This window comes from Cynoglossus semilaevis, chromosome 1, assembly GCF_000523025.1.
Source record: "Cynoglossus semilaevis isolate Cse_v1.0 chromosome 1, Cse_v1.0, whole genome shotgun sequence".
Classification (NCBI taxonomy): Eukaryota; Metazoa; Chordata; class Actinopteri; order Pleuronectiformes; family Cynoglossidae; genus Cynoglossus; species Cynoglossus semilaevis.
Genome location: NC_024307.1, coordinates 20075745 through 20094401, shown reverse-complemented (window position 1 = coordinate 20094401; position 18657 = coordinate 20075745). Strand labels below are relative to the sequence as shown.

The 18657-nt window shown below is 38.7% G+C and overlaps 3 protein-coding genes across 6 annotated transcripts; 2 read left to right on the top strand and 1 right to left on the bottom strand.

Annotated features, from left to right (window-relative positions):
- Positions 1-139: 139 nt before the first annotated feature.
- On the top strand, positions 140-6683 carry majin (membrane anchored junction protein). Of its 4 annotated transcripts, none has more exons than XM_025062972.1 (10): positions 140-248; positions 382-489; positions 933-978; positions 1069-1144; positions 1336-1440; positions 1669-1688; positions 1810-1946; positions 4192-4279; positions 5264-5403; positions 5742-6683. In XM_025062972.1, the coding sequence occupies exons 2-10, from the start codon at positions 389-391 to the stop codon at positions 5779-5781; spliced, it is 753 nt and encodes a 250-aa protein (XP_024918740.1). In that variant the 5' UTR covers positions 140-248; positions 382-388; the 3' UTR covers positions 5782-6683. The 4 variants fall into 4 exon arrangements, with proteins under 4 accessions (XP_024918740.1, XP_008315811.1, XP_024918742.1 ...); XM_008317589.3 differs by having other exon boundaries at positions 142-248; positions 5261-5403; positions 5742-6682; XM_025062974.1 differs by lacking the exon at positions 382-489 and having other exon boundaries at positions 143-248; positions 5261-5403; positions 5742-6682.
- A 5880-nt stretch (positions 6684-12563) lies between these two features.
- On the top strand, positions 12564-14464 carry gpha2 (glycoprotein hormone subunit alpha 2). The gene is made up of 3 exons (XM_025062780.1): positions 12564-13263; positions 14002-14186; positions 14272-14464. The coding sequence occupies exons 1-3, from the start codon at positions 13143-13145 to the stop codon at positions 14374-14376; spliced, it is 411 nt and encodes a 136-aa protein (XP_024918548.1). The 5' UTR covers positions 12564-13142; the 3' UTR covers positions 14377-14464.
- A 1061-nt stretch (positions 14465-15525) lies between these two features.
- Positions 15526-18044, bottom strand: LOC103384160 (glycoprotein hormone beta-5-like). Its single transcript, XM_017032464.2, has 2 exons — positions 17731-18044; positions 15526-15964 (listed from the first exon to the last, which is right to left on the bottom strand). The coding sequence occupies exons 1-2, from the start codon at positions 17929-17931 to the stop codon at positions 15776-15778; spliced, it is 390 nt and encodes a 129-aa protein (XP_016887953.1). The 5' UTR covers positions 17932-18044; the 3' UTR covers positions 15526-15775.
- Positions 18045-18657: the final 613 nt, after the last annotated feature.

Sequence of the window (18657 nt, the reverse complement as noted above, 5' to 3'; positions counted from 1 at the left end):
TCTCACGGGATTTTGCACCGTCACGATAGTAACAACCAGCTTTGTCGTCACTGATTGAACAAAAACTGGACCAATCACAAAAACAGAAAAGACCTAAAAGGCGGGAGTTTTTTCTGCCAGCAAATCAAAGGCAGTTCAGAAGTTTGATTGACAGGATTTAACTGTTGAGCTGCTGCGCGAGGCCTAAGTTCACAGTGGCACAGCAACTGGAAAACACAAGCAGACCACTGTTTACTACAGACGTTACGGTAATTAAGCAAGCGGCGAAGATATGTTTCGCTAAAAGCAAATGAAGTTATATTAAACCGCTAACCTAATTCCAGTTATTATAACATGACATGTAATAATTTATATTAATTTAACATTGGGTCAAATCTTTAGGTCTGCCATGGCTTTGCGGACCTTTTCATTCGTTCGTCCTGAAACAAGGTTCTTCAGAGCTGGTAGTTGTATCTACATGTTTAAAATCAGAGGAGGCAGCAGCTTCAGGCAAGAAAGAGTCACACGAATAATTTACTCTTAAAATTTTCAGTAGAGTCACACGAATAATTTACTCTTAAATGAATAAATAAAGGATGTTTAAAACGCATTATTTGACATTTCTATTTGTATGAGATTCCTGTGTTCAATGGCAAACTACTACAAAGCTATTTAAATAAATAAATAAAATAATTGTTTTTATTTGATAGCTAAGTTTTTAAATGTCAAGAATTGTGATGGTATTTGAATCCTGGCAATCAGATTTCCATAGTTTTGAATAAAAACTGGCAATGTGGACCTGTCTGATCCCTAACAGACATTAGTAGCCGAACCTTCAGTCATTTCAGACTGGTTAATCAACACTAAATGTACAATACTTTTTGTATTGTGCATCTCATGTTTTAAGACCCAGCAGAAGATGTTTACTGATAAAATGTCCTTTTTCTAATCAGTGAGAAAGAGACAATGCGAGGAATCTGCATCAGTCAGGAACTGGAGGTAACTATGTCATTATTTCCATAATAGCAATACAGGCATGACTTAACACAAGGAATATAATTCGACTCCCTGTGTTTCTCATTTCACCAGGACATTGTTAGAACTGTTCTTGGCAATCTGGACAGACTCCAACCCTTCTCTAGTGTCCACTTTAACATCTTTCCCAGTATCCTTCAATGTAACCTATATATATATAGCATTCTAGGCATGTATTATTATTCAAATTCTCATATACAAAGGAAGAAAAAAACTGTAAAAAGTAAATAAGTGCAATAATGTGGTTTTTGCCACAAAGCTGCCTGCACCAACTTGTATTATCTTCCAAAATCCCTGTGTTTTGCTAACAGCACTGACCAGATAAGATTCAGTGGAAGCAGTCTGTGATGTGCAACCACTGCAGGCAGAAGCTCAGAGTTTACCCTTATGTTCTTATCCTTCGACTGGAAATAAACATACACACTGGTGAGGGAGGAACACACTGCTTGTACAGATGAAGGATAAGATACAGATGTCAAAAGACAAAAAACAACTGATGTGGGCTGTGATAACAAAACGTTTTAGGTTGTTATTGTATGATCAACATCATTTTATACAACATTTTCATTACATAACAACAACGCCAAAACTGACAAATAACTGTGTTATATTTGTTTTTCTTTTGTTTGTTTGTTTTGTTTTTTGGCAAACAAGCTGTGAAGAAACAGAGTTCTGTAAGTATTTTTATAACATTAAAAATCCCAGAAATGTATTGGTTGTAAAGAAAGTGAAATCGTAAACTTCTATACTTCTATATAATGTCTATATAAACCTGAGTTGCCACTGTGTCTGCAGAAGAATGTGAATAAGCAGCACTACATTATGTGTGAGCCAATGGCAAAGCGCTGTAGAAGAAACTCGCCACTAGAGGAGGCCATACTCAAGGACATGATTCAGGACATGGTGGCTGACAGCAACATGTCCCTGGGAAGGTAACACCACAGCTGCCTTTATTGTACAAAAAGTGTAACTTTTAAACATTTATGTGTTAAGTAGCTGCAATTCTACTAAACCCTGAGGTCACAGAGGTCACATCTACTGTAAATACATAGCTATGACCCATCCTTTTCATGGATGCCACATGGGCATCTGTGGCTTACATGTATTGATGGTCTGCAGAGATCATGCTGTTTGACTGATTAAACAGTTATTTACTATTTTGAAATAATTAAAACATATATAATATATATATCACATAGCATTGAATGTGAAATATAATATAATACTTTAATATAGGTTTTTAAAATAGTATACACATATATACAGTATTTTAAAAAATGGATACTACCCAGACAGATCAGCAGCCTATCACAAACATCCAGAATATATATGTATATGTATATATATGCACAAATGTAAAATCATAATAATATATATATATGTGTATTATAATAATGTTTACAGTACATATATATATACACTTACATCTGAGCTGAGTAGTAGTGGTCCATTCTTGTGAGGCAAACAAATTAGGAATAGAACAAAAACATTTGTGTTCATGTTGATCAATTTTGCATTAATGTTAAATTAAAAATCTATTATCTTAGCACTTTTTGACCACAATTAACATTCATTTTTGCTTTAACTGATATCTGCTTATTTTGTTTGTGTTTTAGGGGAAATTAAAATTTTCTCATTGACTGCCATGCAATTTCATACAAAAATACAAATATAAGTCTGTTCTTCATCGTACATTTAAATGCATGCAGCGCACACGTATACACATACACAAGTAAAAATAAAATCAAAATGACCGTGAGTACCAACCTAATCCACACACACACACACACAAATTCTTCAGTTAGGAAACTTACAAAAGGCAAATTGGCGCCAACTCAATCACCCTGACAGGAGGTGCAGCTTGGCAAAACTCAATATTTAAATACACACACACACTCATTGACACACAAACAAGCTTTTCTCCTTCACTGGGTTCCTATTTAAATTACATAAACAGAATTGTCTCCTCTATTTAAAGCTTGAAGAACACAGTCAACTGCACAAAATGTGTAAACACAGAGAGAAAGAAAAAAAACTTCAGAGGCCTCGAGCCTTGTTACTGATTCACAGGAAATAAAGGTTTAGTGAGCAAATCTCATTGAATCATTGTCATTGCACCAACCATTACGTTTACATGTCCTCACAACAGTGGCACACAAAGGAGCACAGCAGGAAATCTATGTCAAATAACGCAATGTAAGTTCCACAAATGTTACTCTTGAAATGAAGGGGAAAGTCAGTGTGTTCCTGTTTCTATATGTTCCTGCTCTAAATATGGAAACAGAACATAAACACTGGACGAAGAGAAAGACATAGCACAGATCTGACCCACTGTCTATGTCTAAGCTGTTTAAACTGGCATTTACCAGTCTCATTGTCTCATTCTCAACAGAGTCCTGTTCTGGACAGACACACAATAAACAAACAGTTGACTGAAGAAAACAGTACTGACGCAGAGCACAAGAATGAACACGATAAAACCAGTGTCAAAATGCCAGCAGAACAGATCAAAGAACAGGAACAAATGTTCAGAGACTTTTCAGGTTCTCTTATGGTCCAAATAGAATCCGACTGGACACCTTTAGGTCCTGATGTGTGTTCTAAGTTGAAGTGGCAAATAATTAAAATGCCTTTTTGTCCCGTACTGTACCACTGCAGGGTTGCTGAGGCCTGGGAGTACAGGTCCTAACTGATTCATTATTATTCACCCTGAAACAGACCCCCAGGAACTCCTCCTGCAGGAACTCTTCCTAAAAAAATACCCCATTTGAAATAGGCCTGATCATGCCTTATGGGCGCATGGTTCTAACTCAAGCCCTGGCAACAGGACAAGGAGAACTCTCCTATGGGGTCAAACACCTTCAGGATGATGAAATTAATTTGAGAATGTCCATGGAAAGGAGGCTGCTTTTATATTGTAGCATGATAGTTAAACAGATCATTCAGTAGGTCCCTGGTTGCAGTTGATGTCAAGGGACATCAGCCGGGATCAGTGGGAGGACAATAAAGACGAAACCATGTATGTGCATACATTCATAAAATAATTAATGCATAACAGAATCATTTTGTATAATGGGATTAAATCTGGAGGTAGTTTCTTTGATATTCAGATGTTCATTTATATGTACTGAATGAGAATAAACTATGCCTTTGATGTACATTTTTTATCTCACACAGTCACGGTCCAACGACCAGAAGGTGCACGGCCATGAACAATCCTGACTCGGAGGCAAAGATGACAGAAGACACAGGACGTATTGATGAGGTGACTCCTTTTATCTAGTCACTCAGTTCATTCATCCACAAACTCCTCACTGGTTTAGTGGTTTTGTCACTTTCTTCAGTGTCAAAAGTCAAACTTGTTCGTTTCAGACGGCAGCCTCTTGGAAGTCAAACAATTTTGCTTTTTTTTTTCTTTCTGTTTCCTCTCCATCACATATACAAGCTAACACTCACTTGTGGCATCTCATCCTTTATGGCAGCCTCAGGCTAACATTAGCGCAGACAGGTAGGATAACAAGGGTGATTAAGGTTAATAATAGGACGACATCAGACAAAGAGCCAAGCAGAGAGAGCAGGCTACATGTTTTCTCTTTCTGAGTCTTTCTGTGTGTGTGTGTGTGTGTGTAAAACAAGTGTCAAAAGACTCCCTCCCTCTCCTCCCGTCTTCCTCAGCCCCTTGTCTCCTCTGATCCTTTTCTCTTTTTACACTCACTTATATTTCTTTCCATCCCTTCTTTCTCTGGCTTCGTTTTTCCCCCTGCTTTTGTTTCAGATGGAAAAATGATTTAAACTAATTATGTCAGCCCATCAAGTTATTTATTTTCTTAACAGCGAGAGGGAAGTGCTGATGCAAGTCTAGAGCGCTTTAGAGAGGATTAGTGTGGAAGACAGTGATGACCTCAAGATGATTCAACTTGTGCGCAAGTTTAAGAGGAAGCTCAGCAGAATACGACTTACACCACATGAATTCCAATTAGTTTTTAATTGAGATAAAACGCTAACTTTGACTGAATTACCAGCCTAACTTTTATTCTTAAACATAAAAAGATTTTTTTTTGGAAACATTAAAGTGAGTTGTTACAAGTCAAAAAGCGATTAAATATTAACAAAGCACATGACTTGTTTTATTATACTAACTCCTCTCACATTTTAATTGGTAGCCAAATTTGGCAAATACACAAACATCTACTCTTTGCCTAAAATCTAATACTTTGTTTTTGGTTTCATTATTTACCTTTACAAGCAGAGGAGCGAATGCTGTGAAGTACCTCAGATGAAATCCGCTGATGACATCATCAGAGAGGGCCAGAGTTCAGACAGTCTAGAGCTGGAGCCTGAGACCAACCGAGCCGTGCAGCGGCCGGGGATTCTCACCTGGCTGGCCAGGTCAGTGTTAACACAGCGAGTCAAGGGCTGGTAAACAACAGTAGCCAGGTTAACAGCAGCCAAAAGTATTTCATTGCAAACCATAGTTGGGATTCAGACCTGTTTGATTGACATCCACCGCCACAGGAAATAAAAGAGTTGATGCTTGCTGCAGATCTGCAGGAGACAGGAAAGAACGGTCGGGGAAATCCAGCTGATATGTGCTCACAAGTTACTATCGCTGCGATTCTGTGGAGCAAATCTGCTCAGACCTGCTGGGAATGTTGAAAGATGTTGTGTTTTTGTGACCCATTCAACTTGAACAGACTTTTAAACCTTTTTTCTTCCTGACATTGCAGCCGGATCTTCCCTTTCTCCATGTTTTTCAAGGAACGTTGAAAAAAGTCGCTAAGGCTTGAGAGAGGATACAGTTGACCACGAGTTTTGTTTCTGTCTTTCTTATTGACGTGTTGGTCAGTATCATTTCTGTATTTATCAAAATGAACTGTTCCTAAGTGTCCCCACCTGTTCTAAAGTAAATGATTGTTCCAAAATTAACCTCCTCTGCACCTCATTCCTGTTCTTGCCTTTCACCTATTAAAATACCGTACTGCATGTTTTTACCAGAATTGATTCATATAGATGGACAAAAAGTCAGAGTTTTGTGTACGTCTGTGAAGATTCTCATTCATCCAGGTCATGTTATCCAAAGACTTTAGTTGTTAGCAACTGGATTTATTTTTGGAGCTTGAAAGACAAGAAACTGATGAAGTTCCAAGAAGAAGTCCAGTTGCTAACAACTAAACTCTTTGGATAGAGTTTTGTGGAATTAAAGTCATGGGTATAAATGACCAGTTAATAAACAAAAACATCTATGCACAAATGTTTCATCAAATTGCGTTACAAACAAACGAACTCCACCAAGTTACTGTTGTTAAAGGCAGTTTCACGTCACAAAGGATAGTCACCCTGTCAAGACCAGAGGACTCTCAGAAACAGATTCAAGATTTGCTGTTCTAGCTCAGTTGAAGGGTCACAACCAGGCAACAGAGAGGACCACAGAATCAATGACGGACGGTAAACGCTGTGTTCATTTTCTATTAATATCACAAGATGTCCTGCAGTGCCTCTGACTCACAAATGGCCTGAACCAGTGTGACCGAGGATGTTCCAAACACTGTGGTCTTCAAGACGACACCACTGTTGGCAAAAACACACAACAACAGGTTTGTAAAAGCAGCAGCACATGCTCTGGGTTAAAGCACAACAGGGTTGTGTTGTGTGAATTAATTTGTTGCAAGTTATTTTGAATTAATGGTCACCTCTATGCTGAGGAAGTCAGCAGGTACTCATCCATCAAACAGTATAATAGTGGTTCCAAACATGGGAACCACAGTAGGTTCAATTTAATAAAAATGTAAAAATTAAGCTCATTTGTAATTTATTTTCCTTTTTTCATTGATAATAACAGGAATCACAGTGAATTTAGACAGAAAAAGAAAGTTTAGTAGAGTTGTGAAGCAGTACAGTAGCTGTAGGGGCGACTCGTCCACTGCAGTATAGTACTGTTAGTAGTAAAATTTGAAATACTATAAAACTGCCTTTAGCACAAAAAAATAAATGCTCATCTTTGACATTAAAAAGTAAAGACCGATCTCCTTTTCTAAATAGATACTCGAGTGTTTATATAAGTCTAATAAATACTCCCATTTGTGTGTCTGTGTATTATCATTAGTACACATCACTCTGTGGAAACTCCATTTCCTTTGGTCAATCTCTGTTAGCTACAGGTGTGTGTGTGTGTACGTTTTACGACTTTCATTCCTTATGTGTCACCTTGTTGCATATTGTATAAAAAAATGCAGTTAAAAAATGTTATTTGTGTGTGTGTGTGTGTGTGGACATGCACATGCACCACACACACGACCATGTGTTTATATTTGGGGTAAAAGGGTCATCTCAAACATTATCTTAGAAACAGGAAAAGTTTGCCTAATCCTCTCTTTGCTTTGTCACACAGCCCAGAACAACACACACATCATTTATAATAGACATGAACTTGCACCCTCCATTACACACACACACACACACGCACACACGCACAATATCCTGTCCGACATAATGATGCACTCATAGTATTGAAAATGACACACACAATGGGCCATCCCCTACATTTCAGCTCCAGCACAGTCATGATGCACAGACACACACACACACACACACACACACACAGATCACTGTGTACTGGCACAGGGATTAAAATAACAGGGCAGAAGTGGAAGCGGACACATTAATGCTGTTATAGTTATTCAAGACGCCACAGTTTCCACAGCAGCCGAGGGCGCCGGGGCCACTGAGTGATACAAACATAAGTCACCCCGCTGAGTCACACTGGAGTAGTTTGTGTGTGTGTGTGTGTGTGTGTGTGTGTGTGTGTGTTTGTGAGTTACTAGAAAAGTCTCTAGTTTAACAAAGTTCATTCATGTTTCTCCTTCTCTCCCCTCTCTCTTTGGAAGTTACTGCAGCCCATCCAGGTGTGTAGTCTCTCTCTCTCTCTCTCTCTCTGGTTGGCATGGCATTAACAGAAACACACACTGTGGCCGTCCATGCAACTTACAAGTCAAAGCACTAATAGTTTTGTGTGTTTGTGCGTGTGTAGGTGACAGGTTAAAGTGATGATGTCACACATTCCGTTTTCCATTGCCATAACTGGATTGGGAATGTTTGGGGTAGAGGGGCCATAAGATGATAATTGTGTTTTTCTAAGAAGGTGTGTGTGTGTGTGTGTGTGTGAAATTAGCTGCATGTGGTCTTTTCACGGCCTGAGAGATAATTGTGTTTGCAATTATCATATGTATCATATAAATTTAAAAAAAGAAATACAGTTAATGGGACATTGTCATGTGTATTGGTCTCCAATGATCCTGAATCTTAGTTGTATCCTATAATCACCTGAGTGGGCGTCATCTCTGGAGGTGAGGACCCAAATGAAGCACACCCAGGCAGGAACTTGGGTTCACAATGTGGAAAGTAGAAAAGTGAACTCCTTGTCACTGTGACACAGCTCACCACTGCACACAACCAAATGTGACCTCTGTCTTTAACCCATCACCAAAGTGAACAGTGGGCAGCTTTAAGAACCTGGGGAGCAGTGTGTGGGGACAGTGCCATGGTACCAGAGCACCTCAGTGGTAACTTGGCAGCTGGAGGACGCAAACCTGAAACCTTTCAGACCCAAGACCGCTCCCTTACCCACTAAGCCACCACTGCCCGATGTTGTAACTGACAGAGTAGAAACAGGCAGGAAATCAAAACACACTGTACTGTACACACTTACTATGAAATAGAAATGACAGGGGAGAATGTGTGATAAAAACATGCTGTACATATATGCGGGAATCAGTTGTATAGAAAACGTAAAGGTGAACGGTACGTAAAAACCTATGTCGCGCAGCAGCGTACATAGCGGAGGACAGCATGATTGCGGATTCCCATGGAGAACACCACAGCTATTGCTTCAAACATTATTCTTGTGGATTTTTAGAGCTCCAAATGAGTTTTTAATGGCTGAAAAATATTATTTTCATATAAAGTAAGATGATTAAATTTGTATTTATTTTTTTCTTGTCTGTGGATGATTTACACACGCACAACTTCTATTGCATCACTCTCAAGGTGATAACAAGGTCGATTAATAACGGACTCACTCCTATTGAACTGGTCTTTATGTTAGTGATAGGTTTGTTGTGTCTGTTCACAGCCAAATGCAGTTTAAGCAGACGTAAATGTAAACAGGTCATTGATGCGGGCTATTTTTAGCTCTGATACGCACTTGGCTCTTGGTTGATAAGGAGGTGTCTGTGGGATTGAGTCAGAATAAACCACTGTGTGTTTATGATAATGAAGGAAAGTGTTGCCCAGTGAAACGGTGTGTCTCACTGATGTGTTTTTAATAACTGTCTGACAACGGTGGAAGAATACGCTTGGTCACACTTTGACGTCATAGTGCATAACATCTGTTCGTGGGAAATTGTACGTTTCATTAAGTAATTAGGGTTCAAATCTGTTGACCATAGATGTGTAGTCATGATTCGCTCCAGTAAACATAAAATACTACACTACTTCTCCCTTTTTCTTATTATTCTTATTGTCTGCCTCCATCTCACTTTCTAATGTAACACTGACCACCTCCATGTCCTTCTCTACCTCTGCTTATAGACCTACCCCACTCCAACTACTCGTGTAGATAGTGGTTACCCTCTTCACTTATTCATCTGCCACTCCTGGATTTCACACACAGCAAATAAACTCCCACTGTAGTACTGTAATACAGTCCCAGATATAGTGCTTTTGTTGTGCCAATTTCCATCAAGTCTGAGCAGCAGCTGATTTATGACTGAACCAAGGGTAAGGCCTTGATTCACCGGACAATATTTTTGTTTTATATACATTTATTCACATACAGTGCTCTACAGGTACATGTTACACAGCTCTCACTGTACTGTGGACCTGGACACATCCAACAACACTGTGAAAAAATGTCTATTCTTGTACAAAAAAGAAACGACCACCTACTGTATGAAACTTGGAAAATCCATTGAGTTGCAGTGCTGCCACCCACTGGACTTATTTACCACTTGTGAATATACATCCATCAATCCAACCATCTATCCACTCCAAGGTCACTGGGGAGCTGGAGCTAACCCCAGTAGTTAGAGGGCGACATCGAGCACTCATTCAAATCAGACAGGGTAACTTTTTCTGCCTTATTAAAGTATCGGAGTAAATGATTTTCCTATGATTTAAGGACAGATCTCTAAAGATCTTCCGTTCATTGTAACCATGTTGTTCAGTGACCTTTCTGGAATAGTTGCTGCTGGCCAGTTCGCCTTTGCACAAGGACCTAGAGTCAATCATAATTTTATTTTTATGAGCGGTTTTTAGGGTCTCTGCAGGTTTTGTTGGCAAACAACAGCGGTGACTCCCAGAGTAGGATCTCACTGGGAAAAACCTGGAAAAACTCACAGAAAAACTTGACTTTTTTTTAAAACAGGGACCTCAGGAGAGGAAGTTTAAATTTGGAACCCCCCCTCTCCCCTCCCCCTCCTATCCTCAGATGGTTGGAGGAGCTTTTTTTTAAGGCAGCTTAATTTGGATTCTCGCCAGAAGAGAACAAAGGAAAGCCTTTGTAGGTTTTTGGTTTAGTGAATGGAGACATATATGGAGTGACGAGTTGGTTTTCAGTTGTTCTATCACCAGTTGATGGCCATTGTTATGCATAATCAAACACACACACACACACACACACTGTAACAAATAATTAAATCGAGGAGCTTGGAAAGCCAGGCTTCTTAGCTGACATCCTCTGTTCAACAAGACACGGAAGAAAATATCCAGAGCCAGAGATTTGCCCCAATATACCCTGAATGTACCACACACACACACACACACACACACATAGAGGAAGAGAAAATTGACCTAAAGCCACAATATCTTCTGACCCAACCTTGCCCTTCCTCCTGAAGCCACAAATTGAAATCCCAGGCCTCTGAGTGCACGGGTCTCCTTCACTTCAATGTATTTGTCCAATTGCACTGTGTACTGGGGCTTAGAGTGACTATTTTTGGTGTGTGTGTGTGTGTGTGTGTGTGTGCTTCTCTGTGAACATGTGTGCACCTCCTTGCATGTGTAGATACGTGTGAGGTAGGACTGTGTGTGTTCGGCTGTGCGTTGATGGAAAACCTATCTAGTTTTCCTCTGTGTCACTGCAGCAGTCCCCCCAAAGGTTTAAAACAGAGCGTGAGGATGGAGTAGTAGGAGGGACAGAGAAATGTTTGCACACTCACGGACAGGGACAAAGACAGGTTGAAGACGACTCTGAATTTTCGGTCTATTTTTTTGAAGTGTCATCATCGCTCTTGCTGTGCAGCCAGGAGAGAGAAGACACTCAGCTCTCTAATTGTGGGTGTGTTCAGCGCTTTAAGTGTTTTACCTGCGTTACTTATATGAGGCTCCGCAGAAACACACACTCACTCAAACACAGGCGCACACACACACACCTGTACTGCACTGAGACACTGCACTTTCCTCTCCACACTTTCCAGGTAAGACTCATCTCCTTTTTACTTTTTAACTAAAAATGCATTTTATAGACAAAAAAAGATAAAAAATCAATGTTTGATGTGCATGGATCTTTACAGACCTATATATTTTAAGATATAAATATATAATATTTTCAAATGTGCCAAATAAAAAAAACTTTAAGGACACAATTTTTATGTATTTGAGATACATTAATGTGTTTTTGTATGAACTGATTTTTTAAAATGCTACAATTTTGTTTCACACAACTGTTCTTATATGTGTGTTATCTATTATATTTTGTTAATGTATTTATTTATTAATGTCATTATTTTAATTAATTATAGTTTATTTTATTTTATTACCAGAATTTTTCAGATTATAATTTTAAACAGTAAATGACATAATCTGGCGACATGAACAACACTGTATGTGCCCAGTATTTACAATTTGTTTTTATGTTGCATGACATTATTTATTACTAGATTACTGCCTGATGTAACAATAAGACACCGTTTACATTGTTTACATCCAGGGTATTCTTCAAACAGATTTTAAAAAGGTAATATAATCCAGTCATTACATCCTGACTCATGTCTCCTCGTGTACAGTATATCTAAAAATAAAAGTACTGCAAAGAGAAGATCCTTTTAGAAAGTGTCTTGACTTTAATGGCTCAGACCACATGTTGGAGGTTTGAGACGTGTTTCAAGAATCCTAACTCTGCGGTGCTGTGGACTCGGTGGTCTTGAACACTTACTCTCCCTCTACCATTTCCAGTGTCATGTTGTTCGTTACAACCCACTTTCCTCAACGAGGGAACCTTAAGGCGTGGAAATGTCACATCAGAGCAGCATTAATGGCATCCCCCAGGGCTGTTCCTCCATCACCCTAGCGCCCGTTCCCAGCCGAGTTGGAAAGAGCCACTTTAGGGGGCAAGGGTCAGGATCACCAAATTCTTGGGAAAACCTGACTTTACTGTTTACACACGTGTTAGCAAGAGAAGGGGAACCTTGGCACGTGCATCTATGAACACAAGCACTTTGTTTTTGCTCATGTTCAAGACCCAATTTCTAGAGAGACTTCATATGACTCTGCTGATGAAACCTGGACGCACATGCACATTCATCGTGCACGTGTGTCAGCAGGCAGCTGTTAAATGAGGCAGAGTGAGAAGTCAAACAGAGTAGGTCATTTTATTAATTCACGCAGGATGGGAATTCACCTTGGCGAGGAAGTGGAGGGAGCTCTGGGCAACACTTTGATGGGAGAGTCAAGTTCAGCAGCACCGCTGATCCGCCCAGGTTTAGACCCGGGTCTTTGAAAATCTCATAGCTTAATTAAATATTTATACCTGGATATACTTAGACTTAAACATGTCATTATGATGCTGAAAATGACGTGACGTCGTGTGGTGATGATTGAACGTTATTGTACCACCTTCATATGATTTTATGGGGTTTTTTATAATTAACCCAAATGCAATTTTGACCAAATCACTAAATACATGCATACTTGCTTTTTAACAACAAAAAAGTATCTATATACTAAAATGAGCTATAAAAAAGACATTTTCTATAGTAAAATAGTTACATTACAAAGTCAACTAAAAGTCAGTTTAGTTGACAGTTTGGTGTGTTGTCTATTCTTTTGTTTGGACCCTCCAGGCTGCCGTTCACATGTCGCCCTGTCTGACCTCACATCTTTTCCTCCTGGTCGTACCAGTGATGTCACTGCTGCTGCTTTTCCCTCCCATTGGTTGGAGCCATGACAACCCCACCCCTGGGTGTCACCTATACCGTGAGTGACTCCGCACTAGAAAGTTCTGTCCTTTTAAACCAGTAGTTATGGCACGATTGACAAGCCCTTTTGGGGCAGTGGTGGGCTTAGTGGTTAAGGAAGTTACCACTGAGGTGCTCTGAGCAAGGCACCGTCCCCACACACTGCTCCCCGGGCGCTCAAAAAGCTGCCCACTGTTCACTGATGAGTGATGAGTTAAAGACAGAGGTCAGATTTGGTTGTGTGCAGTGGTGAGCTGTGTCACAATGACAAGGAGTTCACTTTCCTTTCCTTTCCTTAATATGAAAATAAATAAATATGACCATTGTCAAGACCCCCTCCAATACTAACACAATCACAGCTGCTCAAAAATTACAATCTAGTCAAATTTGCCCACATGTATTTGTTGATCAAATAGAGAAAATATTCAAACTGAACTTCTTTTACCTTGCTGGGCCCTCCCTGCAACAGCTCTGTGTCTCCTGCAAGTGGCGCATCACTGGACTATGTAGAAACCTCTTCCCATGGTGGAGCTATTTTTGGAAAATAAAGGCATTAGAAAAAAAAGTTAGTACATTAGTCTAGTATCCATCTGATTTTTCACTTTGAAACAGTTAACATTTTGTTTTCCAGGCCTTGCTTTAGGGTTTAAAAATATGACTTTGTCTGAACTGTATGGTCACTGTATGAAAAAATCATTCTACAAAATGCTGTAATTAAAACACAGCCTCTCTTCTACCCCTTTATTCCGACCCGCAGCCTTTAACCTGACCATTCGCAGTGATCGCCGCAGCACATGTAAAGGAATTCATCTCGTGTACGCCTGCGTGGGCTACTGTGAGTCCAGCGCATTCCCATCCAGATACTCTGTCCTGGTGGCCTCCAACTTCACCCACAACATCACCTCAGCATCAAGATGCTGCACCATCAGCAAGGACGCAAAGGTGAGGAGTGGAGATGAAATTTGACCACCATTACAGCTGTAGTTCTGATGTCTAACAGCCTGTTGAACAACTGTTTTTCTCTTAGGTCAAAGTTCGCCTGGACTGCCCACGTGGTCGTCACCATGAAGAAATCGAAATACTAACAGCCAAGGCCTGTCGCTGCGATATGTGCCGCAAATCCCGTTACTGACACACCGCGACAGCACAACGCATCATCACCTAGGAAATGAAGTGAATGATGGCTGACCTGCATGTTTGTTTCAAAGACACACGCACTCACGCACAAAGTTCTGCCATTAAATGATTTATTCCATTGCATTATTCCAAAACAGCATTTTCTTGCTTCTGGTATAGCTTCTGTCTTAAATGAGCAAACTTAACTTGTTGCTTGTGCCTCTTTTTAATGGACACTTTGTCTGACCAATATGACTGCAGAGCTATTTACAACACTTGTTTTTGGGTTAGGGTGCCACCTTATGTCAGTATGTTTTTCCAGCAGCCTAGTATGATTAGGATGATGCTGATGCAACTGATAAAAATCCTCTTTTGTATGTGAAAATGCACCATGCTTTTTAAATTGTTTTTTGTTCATATCTACAGTATCACCTTTTATTGTCACTAATTCTAAAAAAAGAAAAAAACTTCAACCTTTGGGAATTTCAAAGAATGAACAAAGGCTGCAATTTCATCTCCAGATCTAACCAACGTGCATGACTAGGAATCTATCAAAGGTTGAAGTGAAATGTGTAATAATACAGTCAATTTACAATACAGTGAAATCCCACAGCATATGATGATGACTGAGAACATTTCAGTGTTAAATGAATCATTACGTCACAAAAATAAATGCATTTTTCTTTTTACAATAACCACTAAACACAGATATGAGACTAAAGAATGTACAGAAAAATATTTATATTTATAAATTTGAACTGAAAGGCAATTTGTAAATATTATCTATGAATGAAACTAAGCATGTCTGAAATGTCAATGGAATTACAGAAAAAAAATGCACTATATACTGTAGATTTCGATATTTTGTTTCAATAAATACCTTCTGCAAGTTGTACTGCTGGGTGAATGTGTTTTCTTCAGAAAAAGAGCAGAAAAATCAAGAGCTTTTAAAAAATTGAAACGTTATATAATTTTATTTGAAGTTTATAATAAATGACTGATCAAGTTATGACCTCAGCAAACCATCTGAAGTCTTCACTTTAAAATGATGTAAAATCAGGTATATTTGTAAAGAAGCAGGAAAAACATGGCGAGTACAACTGCGGACCAGTCGAGGTATTTAAACTCATGGCTTCAAGACAGAAAACTCAAAATTCACATAGTGGTTATTTTATTATTTTTATTTCCGAAGTCATGAGTAACAAAATAATCACAAAGACTTACAGATCATTCTTTACTGTTTTACAAATTGATTCACATGAAACCTCACCTAAAATATAAACATGCTTTGACAGTGCTTTTATAATAAGTAAAAAAACAATATTCCCAGAATTCCTTTTGGATTATGGTGAGATTAACTCATTATATGATAGTTTGCCAATCTGTACGTTAAACCGTTTGTATTGCTTTGTCCCTTAGAAGGTCTCACACTCTGTGTCCTGTGTGGAGCAGATGGCACAGTGGCAGTGCAAGGCCATTGGATAGTGGTAGAGAGAAGAGATGTTGGGTTGGCAGCCAGGCAGCCGGGCGGTCATGTGACGTATACGGCTGTACGTGCATACACGGTGATGCCTCTGGATGTAAGGAGGTTCCGGCACTGGTTTCTGAAAACAAAGGTGGCACAGTTTATAAGATGAGACTGTGTGCTGTTTGTTTAACTTACAAGCGAAAAACCTTATAGCTAGTAGGGTTTTCAAAGTTAGCAATGTGGGCGGAAAAAAAGGTTGGTCGCCTTTTTTACATTCACAATATCATAAGTCTTGTGTCACAGAGTTCTTGACACAACAGCACTTTGCAGTGTACTATATTTAGTGTCGTTCAGGACTAGGTGGACCTCACCTACCTCTGCACCTGATGCTACTTTTAGCTCCTCTATGATCTCGACGTCAATGTATTTGAGGTAATCAATATCACATTGTTGTAGTGCGCAATGCTAGTTACTCATGCTATTTATATAAATATATATATTATTATATTATATATTATAATGATTGTATCTCTCTGTTTCCTGTATTATGAAACTGAAGGCTTTCCATTAAGGCAGGAGGTTCTTTATAGACAGGAAAATAACATGTCAATATGAGTGGCCCATCTGTTTTCATCTGGCATGAATTGATTGTACTCCGGTGGTCTGCCTGACCCCGCAGCATGGCTACAATAACTGTTAGATGCTGTAAAAAGACCAGAAATAAAGTCTTAGTCAAACCCGAGGCTGGTTTCTTAGTTATTTGTCAAACCGGTTAAACTTTACTTTTAGAATCTTACAATAAGTCATCTGTGATGTTGCTGACTTGGAGCTTTCCCTCTCCTCTCCCCAGCTTCCTAATTCAATAAACTTGGTTTTTCAATCATTCTGAAAATGAAGTAGTGCATGAAACTCAGCAGACTGGTACCATTCCCAGTAAAAGTTCTATTGACCCCCCTGATTTGGGAGGATTTGAGCATTTTTATGACAGTAACACATGGGTCAGAACTAGGGCTGGGACATTAGACGTCCAATGGTTTGGGTTAGGTCCTGGGTCATTAATCAGTTATTTAATTTGTCAAAATTCCTGACTACAGAGCCTCTAGAAATAACAAAACAAATATAGAAGTCCTGCTATGAAACTGGTGCTTTGAATTTTTATACTGTTTGTAAGTACTATAATGAAGTACAAGAACATCGTAGAGACCTATGGTGTTGGCAAGACAACACTAAGGCCTTTTTCAGTCACATAGGTATATGGCTCCTGAAACTTGTTCTGCATAATTTATTTTAAAATAATGGTTTAAATATTAATGCTAGATATTAGAACAAACATTTAGAAAATCTCAAATGTTATTTTGACTTGCTTTATTTATTCAATACTTGTATTAAACTTGTGATTTAATTTAATACTTTTAATAATTAAGAATTTTTCAAGGCAAATATTTAATACTTTTAATAATTAAGAATTTAAGAATTTTTCAAGGCAAACGGCATTTACGGCTTGTTATGGCTAACTAGTTCAATTACAGCTTATTTTAACTTTTGCAGGTTTCAGCTATGTATTCCAGTTCCAATGGTTTGTATTTGTAGCAAATAATTTGTTATCGTGGCTAACATATTTTAACTATATTCTATTTTGACAATGTGCTAGGCTAATGTTTTCAAGGCTCATTTTTACATTTGGTGAGTGGCTTTTTTAACGTTTTGGCTATTGACACACATTACTATGAATACATTTGAGAATTTCTTTCTTTTTTACTGTTTATAATAAATAATTTGCTATTAAGTCTAATTCGTATTTAGCAAGTCTATTTATTTGTCAATTTTCTGTTTTTGTTACAATTATCTTTGAAAGATTTAAAAACAGTCACAAAGTGCTGTCTTTGAGTGCAGTAATTATACCTCCCAAGTGTGGCAGCGCCCCCAACAGGCCTCTGTTGTGATGCGTAGCCCCTTGCAGCCAGGTTTCTGGGCCACAAAGGAGAACTCCCGCACTGCACAGCCTCGGAAGCCATGGAGGGTGGTTGACACGGCACTGCATATCACGGCTACCTTGGCAACCAGGAGGATGAGGAAAGGGAGTGGAGGAAGTTGGAAGTGCATGCTGGGAATGATGAATATACAGAGTGTATAAAAAGAAACATTATTCACCACAATATCAAGACACAGGTAGAAATAAGTTGTTGTTTTTTTCTTATGGAACCTAAAATTCAGAAAGAGTTGTCTGAAAATGAAGTAGTGCATGAAACTCAGCAGACTGGTACCATTCCCAGTAAAAGTTCTATTGACCCCCCTGATTTGGGAGGATTTGAGCATTTTTATGACAGTAACACATGGGTCAGAACTAGGGCTGGGACATTAGACGTCCAATGGTTTGGGTTAGGTCCTGGGTCATTAATCAGTTATTTAATTTGTCAAAATTCCTGACTACAGAGCCTCTAGAAATAACAAAACAAATATAGAAGTCCTGCTATGAAACTGGTGCTTTGAATTTTTATACTGTTTGTAAGTACTATAATGAAGTACAAGAACATCGTAGAGACCTATGGTGTTGGCAAGACAACACTAAGGCCTTTTTCAGTCACATAGGTATATGGCTCCTGAAACTTGTTCTGCATAATTTATTTTAAAATAATGGTTTAAATATTAATGCTAGATATTAGAACAAACATTTAGAAAATCTCAAATGTTATTTTGACTTGCTTTATTTATTCAATACTTGTATTAAACTTGTGATTTAATTTAATACTTTTAATAATTAAGAATTTAAGAATTTTTCAAGGCAAACGGCATTTACGGCTTGTTATGGCTAACTAGTTCAATTACAGC